We start from the raw sequence: 27,100 nt of genomic DNA, 5'->3' as shown, positions 1-27,100 counted from the left end.
AATTAAAAATGGCACCGTTGGAAAGAGCATTCAATTCTGACCAAGGTTCAGTCTTCATTTTTGCATGATGAGCAACAGTATTCTTAAAAATATAAATGTTCCAAACCATTACATTGTCATTTTTAGCGAAATTCATTGATGGTCCTTAAAAGACTTCACGCCAGTTTTCGAATCATTCTAAAGTAGAACGCATGATAATACGACACGGGCACCTCGATGCGATGTATCTTTTTGTTTTCTTACAAAATGCTTGGCCGTCAAAAAGCAATCGAACGAAATGGATATCTACCAAGCAAATCGACACAGACCAACCCAATACCCACGGGTCAAAAAATCCCCCCTTCGCGTTGCGGAGCACGCGGGTAACCCTAGTTGTCTTCTCATGCTGTCGAATGCTTTTCCTTGGTCGATAATAGATTTAGGATGGATTTGCCTCACGGACGGTTAATCAAACATTGAAGTAACGGACGAAGCTTGCGATGTTTCTAGCAGGCATTATCTTACCGAGATCGCAGGATTATTTTTGTACCATTACTTGTTATAGGTATAGTAGCAGCTTTCAGTCGCTGTTCGCAACTGGCGCTCATTAGTTTAATTTCCAACCAGTGTTCGCCATGGGCCGGGCCAGCCCAATGGGCCATGGGCTGGGCTGGGCTACGGGCTGGGCTGGGCCCTCAAATATGAAGGATCGATGGGCTGTGGATGGGCTGGGCCATGAACTGTTAAGTGGAGTCAGGGGTTCGCAACTGAGACAAAAACTATAACTACATAGTTTATTACTGTGCAAGACTCAAAAACGAGTCAATAAAGCGCGCATGCAATGTGCATTGTGCATGCGGCTCGCAAAATATTGTTTCTTTGCTACCTTTGGGTACCTGTGCGGTGTCAATAATTTTTAACCCATTCATTTTTGACGGGCTGGGCCGGGCTGGGCTTTGACGCTTTTACCATGAATGGGCTCGGGCTGGGCCGGGCTGTGAACCCATGGGCCTGGGCTGGGCTGGACTAGGATTTTGCGGCCCGTGGCGAACACTGTTTCCAACTACCGATCAACGGGGATGGGTGGTTTAGCGGCATGATGTTGGGTGGCTATGAAAAGCTTTTACAAACATTATGCCTAAAAAATATTTCAGAAAGCGGCTCCCGCACAAAGCGTTTCATTTTACGGTTTTGCTCTATGGAGGCTTATCCGTTGACCGCGAACCAAAATAAGGGCAATTTGTCTTTGACCTCGGAAAAGTGTCTGGTCACCTGACCTCTGGGCTCTGCTGGACCAAATATAATCAAAGCGTAACCTTGCGACCTTCACAACATTGCTGACGTCTTGTAACTATATAGTCCAGGGGACGAGTTAGGTCCTCGTTTAGACCCCCTCGCCATCGTCGGCTTGAAAATTCATGGGCCCCAGCGGGCACTGGCTTATGCGCAGATTCACAGCATAGGCTTTTCGATTTCGGGATTCACATAAGCTTTTAAGAGCTTGTTTTGGAGCCCATATTTCAAAACTCAGTGGTGGAAAACACTTAAAATCAGCCTGACCTCACCTAACCCTAGCTTCTCCAAATGTCACGAGAAAAATTTCGAAATAAATCCAAAATGCCACAGACTTCGTTTCCAAGAAGTTCTAACAGATTCGGACTTTGTGTTTTGGGTCCTTGACCCACCATTGACCGTCGACGAATGACCTGACCATAATATCAGATACCACCGGCTTCATGTTGTCTAGGCCAGCATCTTCATTTTTCGTGAATCTCTTATACTCGGTCAGGAACCGATCAGCTGTAGGAGTCCGATCGACCCCCTCCCCCTCCCCTCCCCCGGCCTCTAGGTACATTAGCTGCTGTAAATACGCCAATAAGGACAAGGGTGGACCCGAAGAAGAGAAAGTTGAATACTAAACACACTAATATGTCCAAAATAAGCTATGGATTTACTTGGGGTACTCCTAAGGATATGCGATGGGTAGTCTTGGGATTCGAGACGAGAATCTTGGGAAATTCTGGTCGAGATCTTGGGATGGAGCAAAAGCCAAAAATGTGGATGGCATCACTGGCTGCTATCTTCGATCTTCGCAATCGGCAGGGAGGGGTGTTCACGGGCACCGCACACTGCTGCGTGCGGTGTGTGCGGTACGTCCAGCAGGCGTGGGGGTAGGGGATGGGTAGGCGGCTCTGACGTCACGGCTGCGTGCGGTGGACGGTCCGCTGTGGCCAGTCCCGACCGGCCACAGCGGTCGCTGTGTGCGGTGACGCAAGGCTGACGTAGGGACGCAGTGGGCGGAGCTTGGAGGCTGTGTGCGGTCCGACCGCACACAGGGTCCGTGAACAGCCTTGGTCGCAGAAGTGAAAAATAGAATTATAAATGATAACGACCCATCGCTCATTTTTTTACGGCAATTCCTCAAGAATCTGTTGGGACATTGGGACGCTGAGAACCAGGGTAAGTGGGCATGCATCTTTTGTATTTCAATTTAAGTTTTGATTTGATCCTGGCGGGACCTGGCCCATTTTGATTTGTCATTGTCAGAATAAGTTTCAATTTTCAAAGTCCCTCAATAATTGCTCAGAATGCAGCAAAGATGTGTATTTTTTAGGGTTGCGGTGTCAGAGTTTGAGTCAGCCAGATTCAACAATTTTGCATAGAGTCAGAGTTGGAGTTAATAAAATCCTACTGCCTCCGATGCTCAAGAGTTGAGCTATCGCTGCATGGCTCAACATCAAACCCTGCACCTGGTTACTCAGCAATCCTATGCTCTTTGACCTTTCAAAATCAGTCTGTCAAAAAAGGCCATATTTCTGTTTTGGATAAGCATTGTCAGTGAAAGAAGCTAAAGCAGAAGAAGGGGGATTTGCCAGAACGGTAGAACCTGCTGTTAATTGTATATGCCATTTAAAATTTAAAACAGGTCAAGGCCTTGGAATGCACAAAGGATCATTATTCATTTCAGGCAATACAAAAACATCACCATGAACTTTATTTTCATGATACCTATGGATTTTAAAGGGACCATCCCACCTTAACATTAGTTTTGAGTTGAGATAGCCAAGTTTGCGGCCAGGCTCAGAAACCACCATTTATCCTGGTCGCAACCCCCGCAGCTTTATGGTGTTCAAGAAATTTCTTCCCTTTACTTGCAGGGTGGGACCAGCTTAGTCCCTATCTCTTAACCATTAGCGGTTTCTTGATGACGTCAGCAGTCATTTCAACGCCCGCCATTCCTTGAACCCGAGTTTTGCTGACCTTGAGCTCCCTTTTTTATCAACGTGAAATCCGTCGTCGGCGCTGAGAAAGCCTATTGCTTTTCATTTTAATTTGAATATTAGAAGATACCCACCACTGGAACTTGGACTGATATTATACCAAGGCCGAAGATGATCAAGCTGCCTGCTATATCTGGAGCTTGGTGTTCAACTTCAACATGGAATAAAAAACAAAATATCAAAGCAAACTGGATATGGTACTCCAAGTTAAAGTCCAAAGAAATTTTGAAGAGCTGACAATTGACATTAATTCTTTTCCTGCAAGGTTTCCATATGGAGATCACACCATGAAGAAATATTTTTGATGTTTACAGTTGAAAGGGGATTGATCATCCAGTTTTGACGAAAGACGCTGCTGACTGTCTTTGGAAAAGGATGTCGGCATGAGGTGCAATTGTGCTTGTGAAGTGGTTATAACTGGTCTTTTCACAGTATTAAATTAAATGTGCCATTGCAGCCAAGTGTGTTATCATGTAAGGTAAAATCAAAACTACAATGTTGGTTTTACGAGCATTGAGAAGGCTGGTAGGTAACACCTGCCTGTGCTCGTAAATCATGCTGCCAAAGTTTTCTAAATTAATTCTATCATACACTTTTGTTATCCAGAATGGTTGCACTATTGTTTGGTATCATATTATTCCATGTAAATATGGTAGCGTAAAGTCCGACCAACATGTTACCAGATTTGAAGCTGTTATGTTACCTAAGTACCTGTTTTTTACTGGCGTGGTGAATGTCATTGTCACCTGGATTTTGTTTTGAGGTGCAGACCTAGTAACTCTGACTACATGGGTTTGAAGCTATTATCTATTCTGTTTTTACTGGCCTGGTGAATGGCGACTGATGTTGTCTGTGGATGGCACTGAAACAAATTTTGAGTGTTTTGTACAGTGTTTTAATACAATGCTGAGGGCTGAAAGTTGTCTTGTTTAGAGTGGTGAAAGTTCAGGATATGCCAGCCACCATGGTGGGTCAGAGTTAAATGTGTTGCAGTCAGTTCGGCTTCGGCAAGCACACGGATGGGCATACGCATCAAGACCTGCTCTGCCATACTTTCAGCCAATTTTACCTGGGTAAGTCTTTTCTTTTTTCTGCCAAAAGCTATGACATTGTGAATTTCAGCACTGTGGCCTGTGTGTAGCTTTCAGGAAAGCAATTCTAAATAAAGCTCTGATAAAGTGCAAAATCAGCAATGCAGCCCTCTATTACATTTTCTACAACATCTTACTTGTTCCTTGCATGGAGAGAAAAATGCAATGTTATGATTTCGTTTATTCACATAATTTGACAAGCATGCAGTTACCTGCTACTATCACTGCACAAAACAGAGCAGAAAACATCAGTTGATCAAACACAAGGCATAACAGAAGTTTACAACATAGGGCTGCCGAACCTGCTTCCTCCCACCACAGTTGATGCCATTTCCTAGCCTGGCTTGATGTGAGCACTGAATAGCTGCTTTGTCTAATTACAGCTCACTACCATTCAACTTAAACTACTATCTTTAAAGTAAGAGTGAGAGCGTTCAGTGTTCATAGCAGCTCGACAGACGACAGACAACAAACATCTTGACAAACCAACCAGTATTTGATTTGGCTAATGATTTATGTGCTTGTTGTATCATGGCCAAACTACTTTAACAGCAATAATCCCTGTTTCATCTTGAGCTTGCTTTTATTTCCATTTGAACTCAGATCTTGAAACAATCATCTGAAGTGATATCAGATACTGGCTTCTGCCTTCTGTTTCTCTTGAAAGCAAGTTAAAACAACAATGATAAACTAAGGCAGGAGATGTGAGTTGTGGCAGTAGATTTTTGATTCAACATATGTCAACCTTATATTGCTTGAGACCTCTGTGACAGACAAACAAATATTTATAGTTTTTTGATAGTTTGGATTCTTGGCTTGATTTAGCAGATCAGCTGTGAACCTTGACTTTGAAATCACCGTCATGGTACCCGAACGAATCCTCGCATGACATTTCTTCGTAGCACAATTTTTCGTCCGCATTTCTTCGTCTACAAATCTTCGTCGGTGCATTTATTTGTCCCTCAATGCTTACTCTTGCATATATTTGCGTTGAAGAAGAAATGCGAGCCGTTTTTCATATACCCTGGTGCGAGACAAAGTAATGCGATAGGTACGAATAAATGCCCTGACGAAGATTTGCAGACGAAGAATTGCGATACGAAGAAATGCCATAAGAATTGTCCTGGAATCCTTTATTGGCCATCATATATTGACCTTGTTAAGATAAACGCGTCATTCGCGCAATATCTGTCGCACTTTGATACCAAACTATTGCTTCCAAATGCCGACGTAAAGAAAACCTTTATGTGACGTCATAGAAACAGCGGATTTCCCAAAAAGTAAACAAAAATAAAAGTCTTATATCTCGAAAACGGGTGAATATTTTCCGGTAAAATTTGGTAGATGTTCATTTTCGCTCTTTGTGATTCACGCTACATCACTTTTATGCCAATTCATTAACTTTTTTGAAGGTGGGAGGGTCCCTTTAAGAAAAAAGTCCAGAGTCAGGGCTGGAGTGGGAGCTGATTTTTGAAGCTGGAGTCAGAGTCAGAGTCAGAGTCACCTGAAAATCCATCAAGTCTGCAGCCCTGGGGCTGGTGTGCTTTATTGTTTTGGTAGATTTTTAAACAATGCATTGAACTATTTTTATGCAGCAGCATGCAAAACTGATGCAATTTTTCAAATGAGCTCTGACAAATGAACTGACAAAATTCAATGAATAAAGTTAAAGATGTACCTGCACAAATGAAATGTTAGTGACATGTTACATATTGATTTTACATGCTACCAGCTACACTGATTGCATTTTCAATAATCATGGATAAGGCAATGCAAAACTTAGCTGTTGGATAGGTCATGCAAGAACACTGTAGGTTTAAATCAAGCTTGAGTTTGTTTTGCATTGACTTTAATCTAGAAAAGAATGCCACAAATGGAATTAGTGCTGAGATTTGTTGTCAGTAGAATCCAATGCATATATCCCAATATTTAGTTGAGGGATTAATTCATATTGTATTTTGAAAAGGATAGACTTCATTTCTAAGTTCCCACTCCAAGCCTCCAAGCTGAAGCATGCCACTGATCAGTGCAGATTGTGCATGCATTGGTGCAGAATGCTAGCTGCTACTCCACACTTGGCCTATTGCTATAGTCCATTGTGCTGAGTTGTGCTGTCACCCCTTCCTATTTCTACCCTGTCACCAAGTAAAAAGATATATTTTCAGATGTTTAATGTTTTGCATCCTGATACTTATACCCACTCACCCACAATATTTCCTGGCATCTGCATATCAATTTTGGTAAGTGTGCAGCATTTTTTTTTTTTTCAGAAACCTGCCCTATGCCTGTTGCTCATTATCAAGTTTCTACTTAAGTACCCTTTTACACATAAAAATGGAATGCTATTCAATCTGCTCGGCCTTGAGCAGTGAAACAGAAACCATAGCAATATGTAGAAAGCTCTTATTTCAATGGATGTATACACTATACTTGCATACATATTACATAGTTCATGTTGCCTACATTTACCACATTCAGCTTCCACTGCGATCTTTCATTACATATAATAAGTCAAGCTCCATGATCACATCTCATCAGATCTGGATCCCACCCACAGCACTGGGTTTTCTTACCTGGTTATCTGATCTTACACACTGTTGGGCTTAGTCACAGTTTCTTAATTCCAATTCTGTAAACCCACTGGGCCCAATCCCTGATTTCATGTAATATCTTACAAATAAAAACATTGCCATTCCAGTGATGGGACATGATTTGTGTTTATGACGCTGTTGACTGGCTATGAAAAGATGTCTGAATTAGAATATAAATAAATTGATAATCTTCATGAAAATATCCCGGTCTCGTTATTTATTTTCCCAAGTTACAAACCCTAGAAAAAAGGCTAACCTAGAGCAGATTTAGCCGGTCTTTTCCCCTCGTATTTTGGTCAATAATCCGATCAAGAAGGTCAAATTATGACAGAGACCTTAAAATCGGATACCCTTGACTTCACCTTGTCCCAAGCGACACGCTCGTTTGGCTCGCTTTTCTGCCATGGGGCTCACGCTCATGGGCGATGGTTAGTTTACCCATATGTACATATGGAGGGTACATACTGAAAGCCTAGCCAGGAGGTGGGGTGGAGTGAAAGGGTGACCTTTTATGTGGCCGGAACCTAGAATAAGTGGTACATAACATTATTTTTTGCTATTACCTTTCAAAAGTAAAGATGGATCACCAGAATATGCATGCCATCTGCTGGGATTCGTCTATCGTCCGCGCTCCCATGGCGGCAGAAAGACGTCTTCCTGAGCGATGTGGTTACGCGGCTACTTATCTTGTCAAAATGACTTATCCAGGACTGACGGCGTGACCTTGTGCCGAGCGGCAGTTACCCGCTCGGTGCTATTGAGATCAATGAATCGTCCCTCGGGTAGACTGAGCCAAGATTCTTTGAGACTGAGCGGCCGGACTCGGCTGGGGACGGACGGGCGAGATTGGGCTGGGGACGGGCGGGCGAGCCGTTTGCTAGTGTGGGTTGGAGACGGACGGATGAGACGCGGGTGTGAACTAGCTGTAAACGAGCGGGCCTAGTGGTCTGGCTGGTGCGCTAATATGGGTCTAGAATCAGGCGCCCGCTGGAGCCAGCTGAACGTTTCAGCGTATTACCGATCTCGTATTACCGATGTGGTGTTTGAGTGACCACCGGGCACCGACTGCCCTGTTTCATCATCGTTTGCCATGGTATCAACGTGAATGTATCACCCAGACCCAAACAGCATTTATTGTTCATAGCTCGTAGGGGTAGTCAATAACAACAAGTCGCAATAGTCAAACCATGTACTGAAGTTCACTCTCCAGTCTCCGACCAGCTCGGCGTCGATTATATCGCACAGCCACATCTATCTGTGCGCACACATACATGGTCGTCGATCACACTGCGGGGGGGGGGGGGGGAGGCGGGGTTGGAGCGGCCTTAGACAGTGGGCAGAGACCCGCGGACGACCGCCGCTGTTCGCCGGCTGCTGGACCCAGAGCGCCCCTCGCTCGGGCGCCGTGCGCCACCGGGACGCCCTTACTGGCCGCTAATGAACCCACGGATGGCCTCGTTGACCTCGTCAGGCTCCTCCATCATGGCCCAGTGGGAGGCGTTGGGCAGCAGGTGGACGCTGAAGCGGTCGGCGTAGCGTGCCGCCATGGTGGCCAGCAGGGGGCTCAGCGCCCGGTCTCGCTCGCCCCAGATGACTAGCAGGGGACAGGTGACGCGTGCCACCTGGGCTGGCTCTCCGCGGTGCCAACGCCAGCCAAAGTTCTGCCGGTAGTAGTTAAGGGGCGGTGTCAGCGCTCCCGGCTCTCCAAACGTGTACTTGTACGCGTCGACCATCTCGGGCGGGTAGTGGTGACGCGCCGACGGGTTCTCGTGGAACATCTTGGTGAACATGTTGAAGTCGTCCAGCTGCATCACCTGCTCGGGCAGCCAGGGCAGCTGGAAGAGGTAGATGTACCAGGAGCGGAACATCTGGTCCCAGGAGTGCTGCAGCACCTCCTCCATGGCGTCCGGGTGCGGCGCGTTGATGATGATGAGTTTCTCGACCAGCGAGGAGCGCAGTCTGGCCAGCTCGTAGGCGATGATGCCGCCCCAGTCGTGTCCGATGACGGTGCAGCTCTGCCGGCCCAGGGACAGCACCAGGTGGAACAGGTCCTGCGCCACCAGCTGCCGGTCGTAGCTGTCGCGGCCTTCCGGCTTGGCCGACTCGCCGTACCCGCGCATATCGACCGCCACCACCCAGTAGTGCTGGGAGAGCGCCTTCAGCTGGTAGTGCCAGCAGTACCAGAACGCCGGGAAGCCGTGCAGTAGCAGCAGCAGCGGCTTGCTGCGGTCGCCCTTCTCCACATAGTGCAGCTTGATGCCGCCAAACACGGTGGCGAACTTGTGCGCGCCCAGCGCCGGGTCGTCGAGCAGCGCCGGCCGCGGGCGGCGGCGCGGCTGCAGCGCCTCCGCCCCGCGCGTCACACGGCGCACGGCCAGCAGCAGCAGGAACACGCCGGACCAGAAGGCGGCGAGCAGGGCGGCCACGGCGCCGCGCACCGGTCCCACCACCTGCACCATGACGGCCGAGTCGCGCGCCGTCCGCTCACCGACTGCGCCGCCGGAGCGCCCGCCGCGTGACTGGGCGCCGCTGCCGCCCGGAGCGCCTGCCGCGTGACTTGGCGTCTCTCCGCCGCCGCCGCCCGGGGCGCTGTGAAGAGTCGTTATCGAGGCGTCGCTGTCAGCAGATTTGGTCACCTGAACACTCCTGAGTAAAGTCCGGCGCCCTATCAGCCAGTGATAGTGGTGTGATTGGGAATTTCCGATGTCCGATAGGCAATCATCTGAAGGATCGGGAAGGTTTGCTTCGCTCCCCCTTTTTCGGATTACTGCTAGAGTCGCCTGGTAGTGGCGAGGGTAGTGCTTTACGTCTTGCGATATAGATTAAACACGATCATGGAATGTCCAACGTGTTGGGATATTTATTTTTCGTCACGTGCCAGTTTCTGTGGACCTCTTAAAGATTTTGCTACCTCACATGGGTCATATTGGCAATGAAAATATCTTCGTTCCCATGTAATTTCGTGTCTCTTTGTTCCAGACGCTGAGCTGCGACTGAGCGACCGATTGTGTAAGTTGTGTCACCAGTGACACCGCTCTGACAGCCGGGCCGCCGGTGGGTGACACCGCTGTGTCACCATGTCGCTGGTCGACGCCAGCTGCCCGGTGGAAGTGCAGGTAAGCCGAGAAACATCTTCGATAACTATGTGTTCGGATTTAGCCATGGCTACTTCTTATAGATATAGCGGTCATGACAGCCTGCCATGCAGCCATCATATCCAATAAACTCTTGCGCAAACAATGAATTTAAGCTAACCACACACCGGCGTATCAATCATATCATGCCTTCTGTGTTTATTGCTCGCATGTTATCGTATCATGAGGTTCGTAACGTAATGGACGTGACAGTGCGCGCGTTTATTTGCCCGTGCCAGGAAGGTAGGCGGTCAAAGTCATAAATATCGCCGAGTCACAGTGATTTGGCAGTTACGTATTCATGAGTCCTACGCACACACTTTGACCTCGAGCCCCGCCTGGACGTGATCACAGCAGGATTTTATAAAAAGTGCACTGTCATTTTGAACTTTGGAACCGCCCGTGTGAATCGTCACGAATAGCTCCGGTGGCTTAAGTCAACAATGGAAATAAACGAATGAAAGGTCCTTTTGGTGATGTCATACGAATTGTGATGACGTCACGCTGACTGCTGTTTTGTTTTGGGTAGCGTTGAATTGCAGGTCGTCGGCTATCTAACTGCCAATTCATCTGCCCCGCTGACTGACAAAATGCCTTAAAGAATGATATGAAGCCGCTTAGATGAATCCGTTTCCGCTTCTCTCATTTACTCGAGTATCGATTCTATTGTTGCTGATTGTAAACTATGCCGATGATTTCAACGACTAGCGCCATATAAATGAAGAAGACTCATTAGATACCCAACTCAACATCATTAAACACTAAACAGTTCTGCGTTGTAGATTACACGTTCCCAGCGACTAATGTTTCGTAGTTTTATTGCGTATATAGTGAGCGCGCATATTTCACCCTTTGACGTCCTTGTTGCAGGACTTCCGGTTCCTGCAGCTGAAGCCGGCCTCGTTTGAGGAGAAGCCCGCATTCGCGGCCAAACATAGCTCCTGCCTGGCCGCCTGCAACAAGTATGGCCTGCTCTTCGTCGCCCTCGGGAAAACCGTCAAAGGTATGGAGCCCTATATCGCTTTAGACGATAGGTACTGATGGATATACAATAGTCTTTTAAGAATATTCACCGTTTTAAGTTTTAACTTATGGTCTCTACTCTCTTTATTGACCTCTGACCATTGTCACCAGCTGACCGTGACCTCTGACCTCCTGAACCCTTCTGCTGACCTTTGACCGTGACCTCTAGCCTATGCCCGTGTCGTCTGACCTCTGGCCGTGACCTCTGACCTCTGACTGTGACCTCTGACCTCCCCAGCTGTCCGTCTGGCCGACCTGACGGCGCCGGAGCGCGACCCGTCCGCGCCGCCGCCGGTGGCCGGCCGCGCCACGCTCGCCGCCGATGTGACGCACGTGGCACTCAGCGGCGATCAGCTGACGCTCCTGGTGGCCACCACGCGCCAAAACTGCGCGCACGGCTACCTGTATGATGTGCGCGCCTTCGCGGCGGACCAGGTGAGGCGGGCGGGTTGGGGCGGGCCAGTACGCCATGATTACCACCTATCTGCCTAACGGGGTCAAACTCCCGGCCGATTGGATTTACGAGTACATGACTGGGCTTCCCCACTCGACAGCAGTGGGGTGGGACAGTTAGACGTAGGGTGGTGATTTGATAGCTCGGTGGAAATAACATTTACGATACCTGTAGTTAAAATTTTAGTTGAAGTGGGAAACGATTTGACCTTCAAAGTTAATATGCAATTTGCAGCCATTCGTATGGTTATGACGAAACAACCTTTGTGTGGTGTTGTTAGTCTGGGCTTGGTTGTCGCAATTCCATGTTGATGCTAGACTTTGTTGTACCTTCTGTAAGGTGTTGAGCCATTTAGCAGCCCCACAGCTGTGTGTTCCGTGCGCACAGAACCTAGCGTCGTCTGGTAGCCCCACAGCTAACTCTGTGTGCTCCGTGCCGACAGGAGGTGCGTCCGTTCGCCGAGCTGCGTCTGTCTGCCGAGCCGGCCGACCCGCCGCTGGAGCTGCTCTGGAACCCCGTCCAGGCCGACCTGGTCGCCGTGGTGTTCCAGTCGGGCTCGCTGGCGCTGTTCCAGGTGGCCGCCGACACGGGAGCGGTGACCGTGCACCGCTTGCCGGCCGCCATCGGCGTCAGGTGAGCGGCTGTAAAACAGTGCAGCATGGCCGTGGGCCGAATATGATAGCAGAGATAAACAGGCGCGCCGGATGGTTGGGTTCGAGTAGCTAGACAGGGGCAGATCCGGTGAGCGTTATTAGCTTGCCTCCTCTCCGTCGGGCTCTCTCCCTCTCCCTCTCCCTCCCTCCCCCCGTCCAACCCGATGAGTCTCTCACCTCTCTCTGCCCCCCCCTCCCGCCTCCAGGTGCGGCTGCTGGAGCCGGAAGGGCAAGCAGCTGGTGGTGGGCCGCCGGGACGGCCGGCTGACCCAGCTGCGGCCCGACCTGAGCGAGGCGCGCTCGATCGCCGCGCCGCCGCTGGCCGACCAGCCGGCGCCGCCAGAGGCCGTCTCCGTCAGCTGGCTCAACACGTACGAGTTCATGGCGGGCTATCTGGCCGCTGGCGACTGCCAGCCGCAGCTGGTGCACGTGAGCGCGCCCAAACAGGGCGCCGCCACCTACTCGGCCTTCCAGGACGTGTGTTTCGGCTCTGGCGAGGAGCGCCGGCCGCTGTACTACCTGCACTACGTGGCCGAGTGGTCGGTGGTGCTGGCCGCCTCCAGCTGCTCGCTGGAGGTGGCGGTGCTGGGAGCTGCGGCGGCGACTGACGGCGGCTGGCTGCCCTGGCTGCTGGAGGGGGACGCGCGCGCTGAGCTGCCGCTGGCCGACGGACGGGAGCTGTTCCCGACCGGCCTGGCCGTGAGCAGCTGCAGCCAGCGGCCGGTGCCCTGGGGCGAGAGCTCGCAGCTGCCGCCGGCACCCACCCTGCACCTTCTGACCGACACCGGACTGCTCTGCTCCTACCACCTGATCAACCTGAAGGACGGAGCGCCGGCCGTCACCGAGCCGCCCCAGGAGGCCATAGTGAGTTTCTTGTTTCAGTTTCCAAACAAAATTTTGCTACCTGGCTGCTGTGTGTTTTAACTTTTCTGGGCGCAAATAACTATACATTCAACCCGCCAGTTAGATATAACCACACTGACTAACTGACCGTTTTCAGGCCTCGGAGGCTCGCGTTGCCCGCCAGCCGATAGTGATGGAGACGCCAGCCGCTGCCGCCCCGGCGGCGGCCGCCGCGGCTGTCTCCTCTGCTCCAGCGAGCGGAGGATTCTCGACCTTCGGAGCTGCCCCCGCCTCCTCCGCCGGAGGGTTTTCCTTTGGAGCTGCTCCAGCCCTCTCGGGAGGCCTATCGCTTGGAACTGCCTCGGCCGCCTCTAAGGGAGGGTTGTCCTTCGGGGCCGCCGCAACCTCAACAACAGGAGGACTCTCTTTTGGAGCTGCTGCCTCAGCCGCATCCAAGGGAGGACTCCCATTCGGGACCACCGCCCCGTCGTCTACGGGAGGACTCTCTTTTGGAGCCGCGCCAGCCTCCAAGGGAGGAGGGTTCTCCTTCGGAGCCGCTGCGCCAGCGTCGTCCGCCGGTGGCCTGTCTTTGAGCGGCGGCGCCGCGGCCGCCTCTGTCGGAGCGCCCTCGTTCGGCGCCGCGACCTCAGTTGCGTCCACGTCCGCCGGCGCTGCCCCGGTGTCTGCCAGCGCTGCGCGGCCGGCCGAACGGAAACCGGTGCTTCCTACCACCCCTGCCGCACCGGCGGACGCCAAACCGGCCGCCGCCGCCTCGCGGAAGAACCTGGCACAACAGTGAGTCGTGACCAGGAGCAAACTTGGCTTTGTAGATGGTTTTGGTAATGTACTGTGTCTGAGGGCCGTCTAGTCAACGCGGAACGTGGTTTAATTTATTGCTTATTTAACAACTTAAGCACTGGATCGACGAACAATTTGAATGTTTTATGATTTTAGAATTTATCGACCAAATGCATGAAGTAAATGCTATGACGTTGTTGCCGGTTTTTCATCTCTAAGCGCATTCGCTGATCATTCTATCTCTCTCCGTTTAGGTTCAGTCAGCTGTCACAGGAGAAGCCCCAGACGGCGGCGCCAGCAGCGGCGACCCCGTCCACGTCCACCCCGGGCGCGGAGAGTACTCTCGGGGAGACCCAGCAGGCGCTGGACCGCGCGCTGGACGCCGAGCTAGACGCACTGAGGAAGGAGCTGGCCGCCGCCCGCCAGCAGGCCAACTCGTTCTCTGTCGACGTGAGTAGTGAGCGATATGGGCACACAGCGCCGCTAAACCCGAACGGGGACGACGGGCGATGCGGGCCAGAGCTCATGGCTTGTCTGGAAGGAGCAGGGAACATCGGAAACAGGTTGTCCGTTGTGAATTTAGAGTGATTTTTTTTTTACAGCCTGTGACTGTTAACTGATAGAGTTGTTTCTCTGCACTTAAGCTGACTTCCCCGCCCCTCCGACAGCTGGGAGACCCCACCGAGCTGTCGTCGCTGCGCCAGCGGTGCGCGGAGCTGGGTCAGCTGTGCTCCGAGCTGCGCCGGCTCACCGGCGAGGTGACGGGCGGCGCCGAGCAGCTGACCACCGCTACTCTGGAGCTGGCCACGACAGTGGAGGAGGCGCGCGCGCTACAGCAGCGTTCCCGGGATCCGCGCCTGGCCAGTCTGCTGCGGATGCGCCCGCTGGAGCCGGGCGTGGCGCGTCAGATGGCGGCCATCCGAGCCAGCTGGCAGTACATCGACAGCCAGCTGACGGCCGCTGGCCTGGTGCTGGACCAGCGCTGGGCCGAGTACCAGCAGAGCCGCAAACTCAGCCGGCCGGGGTGAGCGGGCGGGGGGGGGGAGCAGGATGTCAGTGGGACAGGGAGGGGTGCAGGGTCGGAGCGGGAGGACGACGGGTAGTCTGGTAGTGGAGCTGTGCTATAGCAGAGCGAGATTCTCCCGACACCTGCCTGTGTCGGGAGTAATTGTGTAACTGTGGGTGTCAGTGCCCAGTGGTGGCATTGTTATTGCGTTCGGATACCGCTGCGCTCTTTGCCTTTCTTTTTACACTGCAGGCGGCTGTCGAGTGTGTTGTAATCGAGTGGATATCGTGCTCCATGCTGCTCTCCGCACAGCAGAGCTGGCTATGGTGATATGCTGTGTTATACTAGTGTGCCGTGTTATAATGTGATGTGCTCCCGACTGTGACCCGATTCCGTCCACCCGCGCAGGTGGCGTTCGCTGCGGATGGACAGCTGCGCCATCCACCGGCTGTTGGTCAACAACCGACAGACGATCCTGCGGCTGCAGAACAGCGTCTCCCGGCTGGCCAGCGCGCTGGAGGGGCTCCGGCTGCCCTGCGTGCCCGCCCCCGGACACGCCGAATGGTTAGTCGCGGCTCAGTGCCCTCAGTGTAACGGGCAGTGAATCAGACTCCCAGGCATCTGATGACAGGCAGCCGAATTATCAGAATAATTGTTGAGCTGTGACTGAAATGATTTTTGGGTTTTAGTCAGAAGCGTTCGGTCGGATCATGGCTAGCTCTGTTTCCGTGTCGCCATGAATTGTTCGTCTTTGTTTTTGTCTTTATTACGTATCTGTATGTGATGGTTGACTATGACGGTGATGGTCGGCTGACAAGCGACCCCTGTTTGGGGCAGGTCGGCCGACGTCAGCCGGCTGGGCGACCAGCTGGCGGCCGCCGAGCTGACAGTAGCCGGGCCGGCGCCGCGGCGCGCCCCGCTCACGCCCGCCCGCCGGGACCGGCTGCGCGCCGCGCTGGGTGAGCGCCGGCAGACGCCCGTGCGGCGCAGCTCGCCCGGTCCGGCCCGCTCCCGGCTGCTGGCCACGCCGCTGCTCTCCGCGCCGCCCGCCGCCGGCCGCCGCACCCAGCCGCAGTACGAGGACATCAGTCCGGTGGGCACCCCGCCCGGGTCACCGCCGCCGAGCGCCAGCGGCGTCCGAGACAAGGCGCCGGCGTCGGCACCGGTGCAGCCTCGGAGGTGAATAACTCGAAATGTTGAGATATGATTTCAGTCATTAATCATATCAGTGATGTCGTAGACTTACAGTAAATACAGCTCAGTATACTCCCAAAGCCGCTTTGTTATCTACCGTAAGTGCCCTCTCGGCCCTGGACCCGTACTGCGGCACTGCTGATGCTCTAGTCGCTCCGGTCGCTCCCCCTGCTGACCGCTGTTCTGTTCGCAGCGCCGCCGCGCCGGAGGAGCCCCGAGATGTCAGCGCCAGCTCCGCCGGTCTGTCGTTCAGCGTTCCCACGGGAGGCGGGCTCACCAGCACTCCGCTGAAGCCCCCGGGTGCCGCCGGCGCGGCGCAGAAATCGGCCGCAGCCGTGGCTGGCGCTGTCCCGGCGTTCTCCTTTGGAGCTGCAGCCACAGCCAGTGGGGGAACTCCGGGGCCGACGGCGGCGAGCGCTGCCCCCAGCGCTGTGACCCTGGGGCTCGGCGGCCGGCCGGCCAGTGTCAGCTCGCTCGGGAGGACCAGCGGCGGCACACTGACGACGGCCCCGGGCAGCAGCCTCTTTGGCGGCAGCGGTGGGCTGTTTGGCACGCCGGCGACAGCAGCGGGCGGCAGCGCGGCTCCCAGTCTCAGCATCTTCAAAGTGACGCCCTCCGCCGCCCCACCGAGCAGTGCCGCGGCTGACACACCGGCCTTTTCTGCTGCTCCAGTGAAGACTGAGCCCGTCGCCTCCACCCCCAGCTCTGCGTCCGCACAGCCGACCAGCGGCGCCGCCTCGTCGGCCTCTGGCGGCTCACTGCTCTCCAAACTGATCTCGGCACCCGTCAGCGGCGGCTTTACCGGCAGTGGCGGCGGCTTTTCGTTCGGACTGAGCTCCGGGTCCAGTCCCTTCGCCGCCGCCGCCGCCGCCGCCGCCACCAAGCCGTCCAGTGGATTTGGAACAACGGCTGCCACTCCCAGTGGAGGAGGTTTCACGTTCGGGGTGGCTGCAGGCGCGGCCAAGACGACGCCGGCATCTAGCGCCGTCTCTGGCTCTACGACTACCACCGCGGCCACGAGCACCACCGCCAGTGTATCCGACACTCCGACAAGCGCCGCTTCCTCACCGGCCGCCTCGGCTTCCAGCGGCCTCAGCGGCGCCGTCGGAAGCCCACCGAGTTCGGCCGCCGCCGCCAGCCCAGCTACCACAGCCGCCGCGCCGCCGGCGTCCACTGCCAGCCCGTTCGGAGCCAAGGCGCCGTCCGCAGGTCCGTCCGGATCGACCACCTCAGCCACGGGCTCACCCAGCATCTTTGGAGCGGCGACAACTACCACCAGCAGCTCAGGCAGCCTGTTCGGGGCTGCTGCTGCTGGCACAAGCTCGGGTAGCTTGTTTGGAGCTGCTGTTAGTGCGGCGGGTAAAGGCTCGGGTAACATTTTCGGGACACCCGCCTCTACAGCCACGACAAGTGCAAGTGGTTTGTTTGCAGCCACTACTGCTGCCACTACTACTGCTACAACTTCAGGTAGTCTCTTCGGAACGACCGCCTCCACTGCCACTACCAGTTCGGGTGCTTTGTTTGGAGCTCCTTCCACTGCTGCAAGCTCAGGCACTGTGCTTGGAGCACCTGCCACAACTGCTACCACAAGTTCGGGAGGTCTGTTCGGAGCTACCACAACTTCTGCTACCACAAGTTCAGGCGGCTTGTTCGGATCTCTTGCTTCTACGACTACCGCCACCACAAGTTCAAGCGGTCTGTTTGGAGCACCTGCCACTACGGCTACCACAAGTTCGGGCAGTGTGTTTGGATCGCCCACTACTGCTAGCTCGGGCGGCTTGTTTGGTGGATCCACGTCTACCGCTACAACAAGCTCTGGTGGTTTGTTCGGCGCACCTGCCTCCACTGCTACCACCACCTCCGGGAGCGTGTTCGGGACGCCCAGCTCCACAGCTACTTCTGGCAGTGTGTTCGGAGCGGCGACCAGCGGCGGCAGTATATTCGGATCCCAGCCTTCCTCGGCGGCTGGAACCACCGCCTCCTCCGCCTCGACAGGCGGCAGTGTGTTCGGAAAACCAGCCGCCGCCAGCCCTTTCGGAGCCGGCACAGCGGCAACTGGTAGCGTCTTCGGCGCAGCGTCAACCCCCAGTGTGTTTGGCAGCGGAACGGCAACATCGCCCACCTCCAGCGGCAGTATCTTTGGAGGAGGCTCCGCCACCAGCCCCGCGTCCACCGGGAGTATCTTCGGCGGGGGCACCGCCACCAGCTCATCGGGTGGAAGTATCTTCGGCGGGGGCGGCGCTGCCACGAGCACGGGCACCGGAAGCATCTTTGGCGGAGGCGGTGGGACCACCACTTCCTCCAGCAGCATATTCGGCGGCGGCGGCGCGGCTCCCACGAAGAGTCTGTTCGGTGGGGCGGCCTCCGGTCCGTCGGGCAGTGTGTTCGGGGGCGACGCAGCCTCCTCCGGCGGTAGTGTGTTCGGGGGCCCCAGCTCCGCTCCGGCGACTGGCAGTGTGTTCGGCGGCGGCGCGGCCTCCAGCTCGTTCGGAGGCGGTGGAACGAGTGTGTTCGGCTCCACGGCGCCGGCGGCCAGCACCGGGAGCGTCTTTGGAGGAGCAGGTCAGTCGGGGAGCCGCACTGCGGTGTGGGGCGGTGCGGGGAACGGCCCGCTGCCCATACTGTGCGGGTGGAATGATAACTGCGCCGTTTTTTTTGCTCTTTAATCTCATTTCCTGATTGCATCTTCATAGCACGATGACTTTTTTGAACACGTTCCCTTGGTTGTTTGGCTAATGCGTGTACCTTCCCGTTTCGCTGTCGATGCTTCACTCTTGTTAAGGAGGATTTGTAGGCCTCCCCTCAAATCATCAATGGGTGCGTACTTTCCCTGTCGTCCGGTCCGCAGCTGCTAGCTGTGCCTCCTCCGCTTCATTTTCCTATGTAATACTGGGAACTAACTTCCTTTCTCCCCATCAGCAGCCGGCGGTAGCGGCGGCGGCGGCGGATTCGGCGGCTTCGGTCTCGGCGGTAAACCGTCTCCGGAGAACGCCAACAGAAACGTGTTCGGCGGGGGCACCACGTTCGGCCAGGGCGGCGGCGCCAGTGAGTATTGTCCTCCACCCCACAGTGTTATATGTTAATTCCTCGTTAACTGCAGTAAGGTGACCTAGTTTGCGAAGAGTTGCATGGTAGTAGTTATCTGGATACAAAAGCTATGCATACCATAAATATGAATCAGTTTTTGTTTTTGTTTTTAAATAGATTCACTGAGCGGTGCCAGCCGCAACGTCTTTGCTTTAGTTTTTTTTTTTCGTTCAGGCTAACTGTTCGGCGGAAAACGAAAACGTCACTCATATGTCATCTCTTGCCGTGCACAGGCTCCCTGTTCGGCGGCGGCGGCGTCTCATCGCCCGTCAGCTCCGCGGCCGCCTCGCCCGGTCTGGGCTCGCCGTCCCGGGCGGGTGCCGGTGCGTTCGGCGCAGCACCGACCTTCGGCTCCAGCCCCGGTCTCGGCGGCGCCAGCGCGTTCGGCGCGGCCCCCACCTTCGGCGCAGCGGGCGGCTTCGGCGCGGCGGCGGCGGCGGCGGCCATGCCGACGTTCGGACAGGCGGCCGCGGCGGCGCCGGCGACCGGAGGATTCGCCAGGTGAGGGCACGAAGGGTTACCCATGTGAGACTGATTGGTCAGTTGGGAGCATTAGTTCGTCCGACTTATTTGTGAAGTCATTTCTGCCTTTCTTAAAGCACACAAGTTCTTGATTGTTAAGGGCTATACTGCACTGTTTCCAGTTTCTACGAATCGCGCGCGCCCGTCCATGTTGCAAGGCGCGTGATTTAGCCTGAAGACACACTGATTACCGATAGATTCGATTCATCTAGCCGCTAAACATAGTCGGCCTTCTAGCCCCCACCCAGTGGTTATTAGCGCCCGGGCCTGACCTAGTTATGTGTATTTGTTCGTTAGTTTCGCGGCGGCCGACGCTCCGTCGTTCGGCGCCGTGGCCAACCAGGGCTCGCCGGCGTTCGGAGCCGGCAGTCCGCAGGCGGCAACACCCGCCTTCGGAAGGTAAGCGGCGGCTCGAACCGCCTGGGAGGATAGAACACTCTTGAGACAGAGTCGGACGCTGCGACGAGGTGGCTGATCTGCATGGCGTGCTATAATACATTGGGTCACATGGTATGCTGCATTCCACGACAAAATGTTGGAAAAGCCAGGGACGATGATCGCGCAGGATGCAATGCCAGTTAAGGTTGATCCATTCTCGCCCACATTATAAAGTGTGCCTGCTCAAACATGCATAAGTCAGCATCCTAATGAGCTATATTCGATGTTGCGTTTTTGACCTGGCTATGTCGCAGTTACTGGCGGCTAACCCCCGGGCCCGACCCCGTCCCGTTCCCAGTGGTGGTGCCAATTTCGGCTCGTGGAGATCATGAGCGGACGTCTAAGGTCTGATGCGGCCGGGATCTGCGGCGGAGCACCAGAGCGGCATTCCATGTGTGTCTGCCAGGCGGGGGCTGCCCCTCGAGCGAGCGGTGCCGACCGCAGGCCCCGCTGTGACCACCAGCCATTGAGAAAACCGTGACTATTTACCGGCTTTGGGAGAAATACATACGCATTTGTTGATATTTGTTTGTATTGTCGTAAGTGAGTTGTGTTGAACGTACATCATTAGACACTATCAATCACATCAAATAGGTTCGTTCGCACACAAAACAGGTATCATTCATGTGAGACAGCCAGCACTAGATGAACGCACGCAAGCTAACAGGCCGTTAGCACTATGTGACACAGGGACACTTTAGATGTCATCCCACACAAGTTCGACAACGGGTATATCACAACGTACTAACATGTTACAATGTTTACGATAAAAATCACAGCAGCATGGGACATGGCAGTGGCCGGAGCGGCGGTGCCTAACTACGCAAAAACGTGGCGGAAGACACAACATGGGAATGGGGAAACTAGCTCGGCTGGAGGGGAGCTAACCAGCATCACTCAGCAACATAAAAATGCTCAAAGGAGAAAGGACCATCGTAAAAACAGGCGTACAAAATTAGCAAAGCTACCTTACAGTCAGAACTCCGAGATGACAGCATTGAAATGAAATATCTTACGTAAATTCGGTAACCGGAAGGATGTAATCTGAGAAAGAATACGTTTGAAAGACGAAGCTCATAGAAGAGTGAGTTTAGGAAAAAGGAAAGTGTACCTAAAGCTAATGAATGTATGATTTCAGAGGACGGCAATTTTGTCAAACCTTGCGAGGACACACAGACGTTGGCACCTCCCTCAACCAGCCCCTTTAACCCTATTCCTGGCGGGCTCCGCCGGGACAAGAAACTGGCGGGGGGGGGGGCGATTCGGCCCCCCCCCCTGAGATCTCGAGAACGAAGCAAGATAGCGACAAACGGTAAACGGCATCGGATACGCACGGTCAAGATCTACAATTTTTACTAAGGTCATTTTCAGGTCAGGTCAAAGATGACGTCACAGGGGTCGAAAAAGTCAAAATGGCGGCGCTAGATATGGAGAGAGTTTTTCTCGAATAACTTTCGAATTAGTCAAGATAGGAACAAACTAAGGGCAGCATCGTGATCCTCTCGTCAATCCGCATCGAATGATATATATGTTGACCTCGCAAGGTCAAGGTCAAAGGTTGACCTCAGGTCACGTGACCTCGAGGTCATCATGTATATCATTCGATGCGTCTTGACGAGCTGAACACAATGAGACCATCCACGCGTCTGTATCTTGTTCCTGTACGGAGTTATTGGCCAAAAACCTTTGGTGACCTTTGATGACGTCACATGACCTCACAGCTGCCCAACAGCAAAACAGACCTCAAGGTAGTGAAGGTTGATCGTATATGAAGTCATGTATGGTATATGGGGCCATTCCGACCCGTTTTAGTGGTAAAAACAGGGAGTTGATTTTTCCCCCATTGACTTATAATGGGGAGGTCGCGAAACTGACCTGACCTTAGGTCACCGATATCAAAATTCCGAGATATACAAATTGCACATACTGGTACCCTAACTAAAGCCTGAAGAGAAGAAATTGATCGGTCAAAAACTCTAGCTCTGGCGTGATTGCAAACTTTTCTGAGGTAGGGTCACCAAACCGCCTCTGGTGACCTGACCTGAGGTCAGATCAACTCAAAATTTTCAGACATGTTGCGTAGAAGCCTTTTAGGAAAAGTCAGAAAATTTGAGCTTCCTAGCTCAACGCGTTTGGGAGAAATAATCAAAAAACCTCAGGGGGGGGGGGGGGGGGCTCCTGAGGCCCCCCCGCCAGGAATAGGGTTAAGCGCCCTCCCCGGGCCGTCAACATTCCCCCCTCGACCCCTCGCCCTTCCCTAGTCCCCACCCTCCCCCAGTTCATCGCCGCGTTCCCTGCCGGCCGTCTCTGCCGACAGCTGCTGCAGCAGCGGCGCCAGCTGCTCGGCATACACGGGGTGGTCCGATCCGTGAGTGACACGGAGCACGGCGGCCGCCCGACGCAGCCAGCGCGCCGCCAGCGCGTGCTGGAACCGGTACAGCGCGATCTTACCCACCTTCAGGTAGAAGATGCCCGTCAGCGGGCTGCACGGACCGTAGAACGTCCTGCGGGTGGAGAGGGGTGTGAGCTGATGGGGGAGGAGACACTGCACTCGGGGAGGACGCGCCAGGAGAGGCGATTCGACTGCATGAGGGGCGCACGGTAAGGTGAATCATGAAGGGATATTTCCCATTTCGCTGGCCCGCTGACCTGTAGCCTTGCTCCCTGTACTGGCTGCCTGGCAGCTGACCAGGCAGCCCTGCTCTCGACTGGCCTATACCCGGCCTGCCCCCCCCCCTCGTACTGAACTGTAGCAGACCTGGATTTCATTCCCCAGTTACGGACAGCCTTGGACTGGCCTGCAGCCATGCTCCCCTCTACTAACCTGTATCCGTCCTCGAGTTTGCTCCCCAGCTCCACACACCACTCCCTGTACTGGCCTGTAGCCCTGCCTTTCTGTACTAACCTGTATCCGTCCTCGAGTTTGCTCCCCAGCTCCACACACCACTCCCTGTACTGGCCTGTAGCCCTGCCTTTCTGTACTAACCTGTAGCCGTCCTCGAGTTTGCTGCCCAGCTCCAGACACCACTCCCTGTACTGGCCTGTAGCCCTGCCTTTCTGTACTAACCTGTATCCGTCCTCGAGTTTGCTGCCCAGCTCCAGACAGCGCTCCCACATGTCCGTGCTGATGGCGGCCTCCAGCGTCAGGTCGAGCGTCTTGACGCGGTAGACGTTCAGCGGGTGCAGCATCGCCGCCTCCTGGCGCTGCAGCAGCCGCAGGCAAAAGTCGTCGTCTGCCGGCGGAGGGACGAGGTCTGTGAGGGGTCGGGGGATATCGCTGTATTGTACGCCGACTACCGGAAAGCAATAGCACTGTAAGGTGGCTGGGCTGCTGGAGGGACGGTGGAAAAATCGCAATATATGCGCGCCGCTGCCCCTAACTTCATTACACGAACGTAGAAAAGGGCTTGTTGTCTCAAGAAGAAAACGAATACACCGTCATGTAGCGGTGTAACATCACACATATACATAAGGCACATAGACGGCATAAAATAGACAGCATATTAAGCGGCACATATCAAAACATATACCTACTCGAACCCGACACAACACGGCGTTTATTCTGTCCCCCACTCACAGACGGTGTTGTCCTGGGCGTACGTCCTGGTGAGCCGGGCGATCTCGTCAAACTCGGCTCCGATGTCGGCCGGGTAGTCCTGGTAGCGACAGCGGGGACACCGCGGCGCCGCTCCGTCCGACGGCAGCGGCACGGTGGCCGGGCAGTCGGCCGAGCCGCAGCGGAGGGCGCGCTCCAGGCCGGCCGCCGCGCCGCCCCCACCCCCGCCCGGGGCAGAGCCGGGGGCGGCCGAGCAGCGCACGCAGTCGCAGTCGAAGAAGTAGCCGTTGCGCAGCTCTCGGCGCCGGGTCTCCGTGTCGGCCATTGTGTCGATGTAGCTGATACGGACCTGGGAGCGGCAGGGGGTGAGATGTCAGGATGTTATCCGAGACAGAAGTACTAAAATTACGCAGCCGACGTCCTTAAAATGCGATAGAAATCCCAAGCCAAATAGAATTCGTAGCTCTTGAAAGCCCACCCTCCCCCGACGATCTGTTGAGTTGAGACCCACCTCGGACTTCTTTCCAGGTTAAGTCGCTGACTGGTTGAGGGACCCCCTCCCAGTTCCTCAGTTAATTTCCCACCTTTTCCCAGGTGAAGTCTGGTATGGGCTCGGTGGCCCGGATGCTCAGCGTCCGCCCGTTGAAGGTGGCCGCCGCGTTCGGCTGACACGAGTGGTCGATGATGGAGGCGGACAGGTAGATGCCGGTCGCCACTGGCAGCATCTCGCCGTCCAGAATGTTGAAGCCGTTGACACACACCTGGTCGGCAGTCGCAAAGGCGTGGAGCTGTTAGAACTCCTCTAAGCGGTACAGATGAGTTTGTATATACATCGGTCTCAGCCCAGATGGACCCGGGACATATCAGAACCGCTGAACAAAATCAATCAGCTACAATAGCTGAAAAAAACACTGGCACACTGAGTTTTTAGTAAATGTGAACACTGCCGCATTAGGTACCTTCAATGAAGCAAAAGAAAGTGCATGCGCAGGAGACACCAACGCTTTGTCATGTACGGTAATAGGCTATGGCCCCAAATAAGAAGGGTAGCTCGGTGCATTGACAAATCCGTTTAAAAAGTGGCCTTTTGTTGAGACTCTCGTCTCTGCCACCGTCGTCTGTACTCACCCGTCCGTACATGCCGGCCAGCTCGGAGTCGTTGGGGAAGTTGTCCGGCCCGAGGAACGACCTCAGCACGACGGTGAGCGCGGCCACGTGCTCCATTCGCCGCGGCGTGGCCTTGATGTCGCGGTAGTGAGACATGAGGTCCTTGAAGGAGCGGTGCCGCGTGTCCGTGATACGGTCCGAGATGCGGTCACCGCCGTTCTGAAGAGGGAACACACATGGTGGGCTGTCAGCACTCAGCAGGGTGCCCAACGTCCGAAAAAAACTTCGTGATACTGCGCAGTGTCGAATTGTCCCCACACTAAGCGTTAACATAACCCAACACAACAATATCATCAAGCGTCGCTCATTGGGAAGCTGCAGCGATGACAATGTGTACACCCTTCGAATTGGCGGGTCCTAGCCGGGCGGTGCGCTCGACTGCCACTCACCCTCAGTTTGACGATGAGCCGCGCCAGTAGCAGCGCCGTGTCGGGCGGCAGACGCGGAGACACCTTCTTCAGACGGGCGCACTCCGATCTGGGGGGATAGCCAGCCAGTCGAGAGCGACGCTAGGTCAGATCACTACCAGGAGGTAGTGCGCAATGAAGGACCATTAGGGGAACATAACGTGGCTGTACGGTGGCTAACATAGATGCAACATGATAACAGTAACAGCACGACACACAAATACACCTATACAGTGCAGTGAAAAAATAGGATGTTACGGCACAAGATCATAATACGCTGTGCCTGGTAAGTGGTAAGCAAGGTGTTTCTTGAATGGAACATCACATCACCATAAGCATACGTCTTTTCCGATCCCATTTCGATATGACATCTCCAAAGTCCCGTCCCCTTTATATTCTGAGCTCGGATTTCGGCTCGGCTGTCTCCCCCGTGTCAGTGCCCCGGTACTTTAAGTTGGAGGTCCAGATCCGCGGCGCCCACCGAAGCTCAGCTGTGTGCATTGGCACCTGGCCGCCAGAGTCGTGACTCATTCCTCCTCCCCCTCTCTCTACACAGTCGGTCTGTCCGCAGTGTGGGTCGGTCGGTCCCGCCGCGCGACCCCTCTCCCCACTCACCGGTGGAACTCGCTCCAGGCCCGCTTCTGGCACTCGCGGTCACAGAAATACATCACCTGGCACCCGGAGCACCGGTGCAGATGGTCCCGCCTGGCCGGCAGCGAACACACACACGCACACAAACACACATGTAGTGAGCACAGCCACGAGGATCTCCGGGGGTTGATAAGGGCCATGCACCGTTCGGTGCGAACGGTATCATTAATCACAACCCGTTCGGACGGAACGGTGACAACCCTCCCAAATATCCACAGGATCACGGCAAAACCAATCGTAAAACACGTGGGTATATACTTAGGTTTGAATGTCTTCCACCTCAATAGGCTGTCCAGTAGTACTACATAAGACTACTTTCATTCAATTTCAAGGACTGTTGGATAGTAAAGATGATCGTTAAAACATAGCGGCGGTACAATACAGCTGTCTGTATAATAGGCATCGCAAAGATAAGCACCGATACCGCAAGTCAGCACCAATACTCATTGATGACTAGATAATTAACTCAACTCAAATGAGCACAGTGCAAGCCACAACCAACTATTTACAGAGGCTCACTTTTCCAGGCAGTAGGAGCAGCGCACGCGGAGTCCATCCGATTTGAGAACATAGACGAACGGCTGGGCGGAGAGCAGCAGCTGGCCGCGCCGCACGTGCGGCCGTACCCCGGGCCCGGTCCTCAGCAGCACCTTGCCGCCCGGAGGGGACATGGCGGCCGGCGGCGGGTAGGGCTGAAACACACCGGACGGAGAGCTCTTAACACACCGGAGCAGCACGGAAACAGAGAGCTCACTCTAAATTACACTGCAGTGGAGAGTCTGCACACTGCAACATACCTGGGTCTTGTTTCATAATAGCCATGACAGGGCCTGCTAATAATTCCAATATATCAGCACATTTAGCCCTTTGTCATCATATGGCCTGTCCCTGTACTGGCCTGTCCCGTAGCTCAGCTGGTAGAGCATTGGCTTCCCCGTAGTGAGAGGCTCACCCATGTTCGGGTCGCTCTGGCGCACGATATTTGACACTCCTGACGGGGATGGTCTGCAGTTGGTGAGAGCAGCCGCAGCCAGTTGAAGTCAGTTGAGTGGGACAGGCCCAGGCCGTGTCCGGCTTTGAAGGGCACGTTAAACTTCTTCTAGGTATCCTAAATCCTCCCATTAATTGTGTGCTCAGACAAACCTATCTACTTCAGAACTGTACACTTGTGATGTGACAAGCTTTAATAAAAGGCTATTAACTCCTTGGCCAGCCAACTTCTTCA

General features: G+C 54.3%; 3 protein-coding genes across 6 annotated transcripts; 1 reads left to right on the top strand and 2 right to left on the bottom strand.

The window, feature by feature from the left end:
* The first annotated feature begins 2,339 nt into the window (after positions 1-2,339).
* On the top strand, positions 2,340-20,616 carry LOC122371326 (nuclear pore complex protein Nup214-like). Of its 3 annotated transcripts, XM_043347570.1 has the most exons (17): positions 2,340-2,439; positions 9,922-10,058; positions 10,947-11,079; positions 11,338-11,534; positions 11,996-12,186; positions 12,413-13,070; positions 13,207-13,844; positions 14,102-14,297; positions 14,516-14,871; positions 15,262-15,417; positions 15,691-16,032; positions 16,241-18,609; positions 18,967-19,092; positions 19,368-19,635; positions 19,954-20,055; positions 20,393-20,455; positions 20,506-20,616. In XM_043347570.1, the coding sequence occupies exons 2-16, from the start codon at positions 10,020-10,022 to the stop codon at positions 20,424-20,426; spliced, it is 5,805 nt and encodes a 1,934-aa protein (XP_043203505.1). In that variant the 5' UTR covers positions 2,340-2,439; positions 9,922-10,019; the 3' UTR covers positions 20,427-20,455; positions 20,506-20,616. The 3 variants fall into 3 exon arrangements, with proteins under 3 accessions (XP_043203505.1, XP_043203506.1, XP_043203504.1); XM_043347571.1 differs by having other exon boundaries at positions 18,970-19,092; positions 20,393-20,616; XM_043347569.1 differs by having other exon boundaries at positions 20,393-20,616.
* LOC122371328 (epoxide hydrolase 4-like) lies at positions 8,049-9,531 on the bottom strand. Its single transcript, XM_043347574.1, has one exon. The coding sequence runs from the start codon at positions 9,399-9,401 to the stop codon at positions 8,367-8,369; it is 1,035 nt and encodes a 344-aa protein (XP_043203509.1). The 5' UTR covers positions 9,402-9,531; the 3' UTR covers positions 8,049-8,366.
* On the bottom strand, positions 20,609-26,561 carry LOC122371327 (histone-lysine N-methyltransferase SMYD3-like). Of its 2 annotated transcripts, none has more exons than XM_043347572.1 (8): positions 26,395-26,561; positions 25,840-25,929; positions 25,207-25,294; positions 24,779-24,976; positions 24,235-24,411; positions 23,672-23,999; positions 23,162-23,327; positions 20,609-22,598 (listed from the first exon to the last, which is right to left on the bottom strand). In XM_043347572.1, exons 1-8 carry the CDS (start codon positions 26,544-26,546, stop codon positions 22,352-22,354), a joined length of 1,446 nt encoding a protein of 481 aa, XP_043203507.1. In that variant the 5' UTR covers positions 26,547-26,561; the 3' UTR covers positions 20,609-22,351. The 2 variants fall into 2 exon arrangements, with proteins under 2 accessions (XP_043203507.1, XP_043203508.1); XM_043347573.1 differs by having other exon boundaries at positions 26,385-26,461.
* Between the last annotated feature and the right edge of the window lie 539 nt (positions 26,562-27,100).

The sequence above is a fragment of the Amphibalanus amphitrite genome, unplaced genomic scaffold (assembly GCF_019059575.1).
Source record: "Amphibalanus amphitrite isolate SeventyFive unplaced genomic scaffold, NRLGWU_Aamphi_draft 001232F_arrow, whole genome shotgun sequence".
In the NCBI taxonomy this organism is placed as follows: Eukaryota; Metazoa; Arthropoda; class Thecostraca; order Balanomorpha; family Balanidae; genus Amphibalanus; species Amphibalanus amphitrite.
This window is presented reverse-complemented; position numbering and strand designations above follow the sequence as displayed.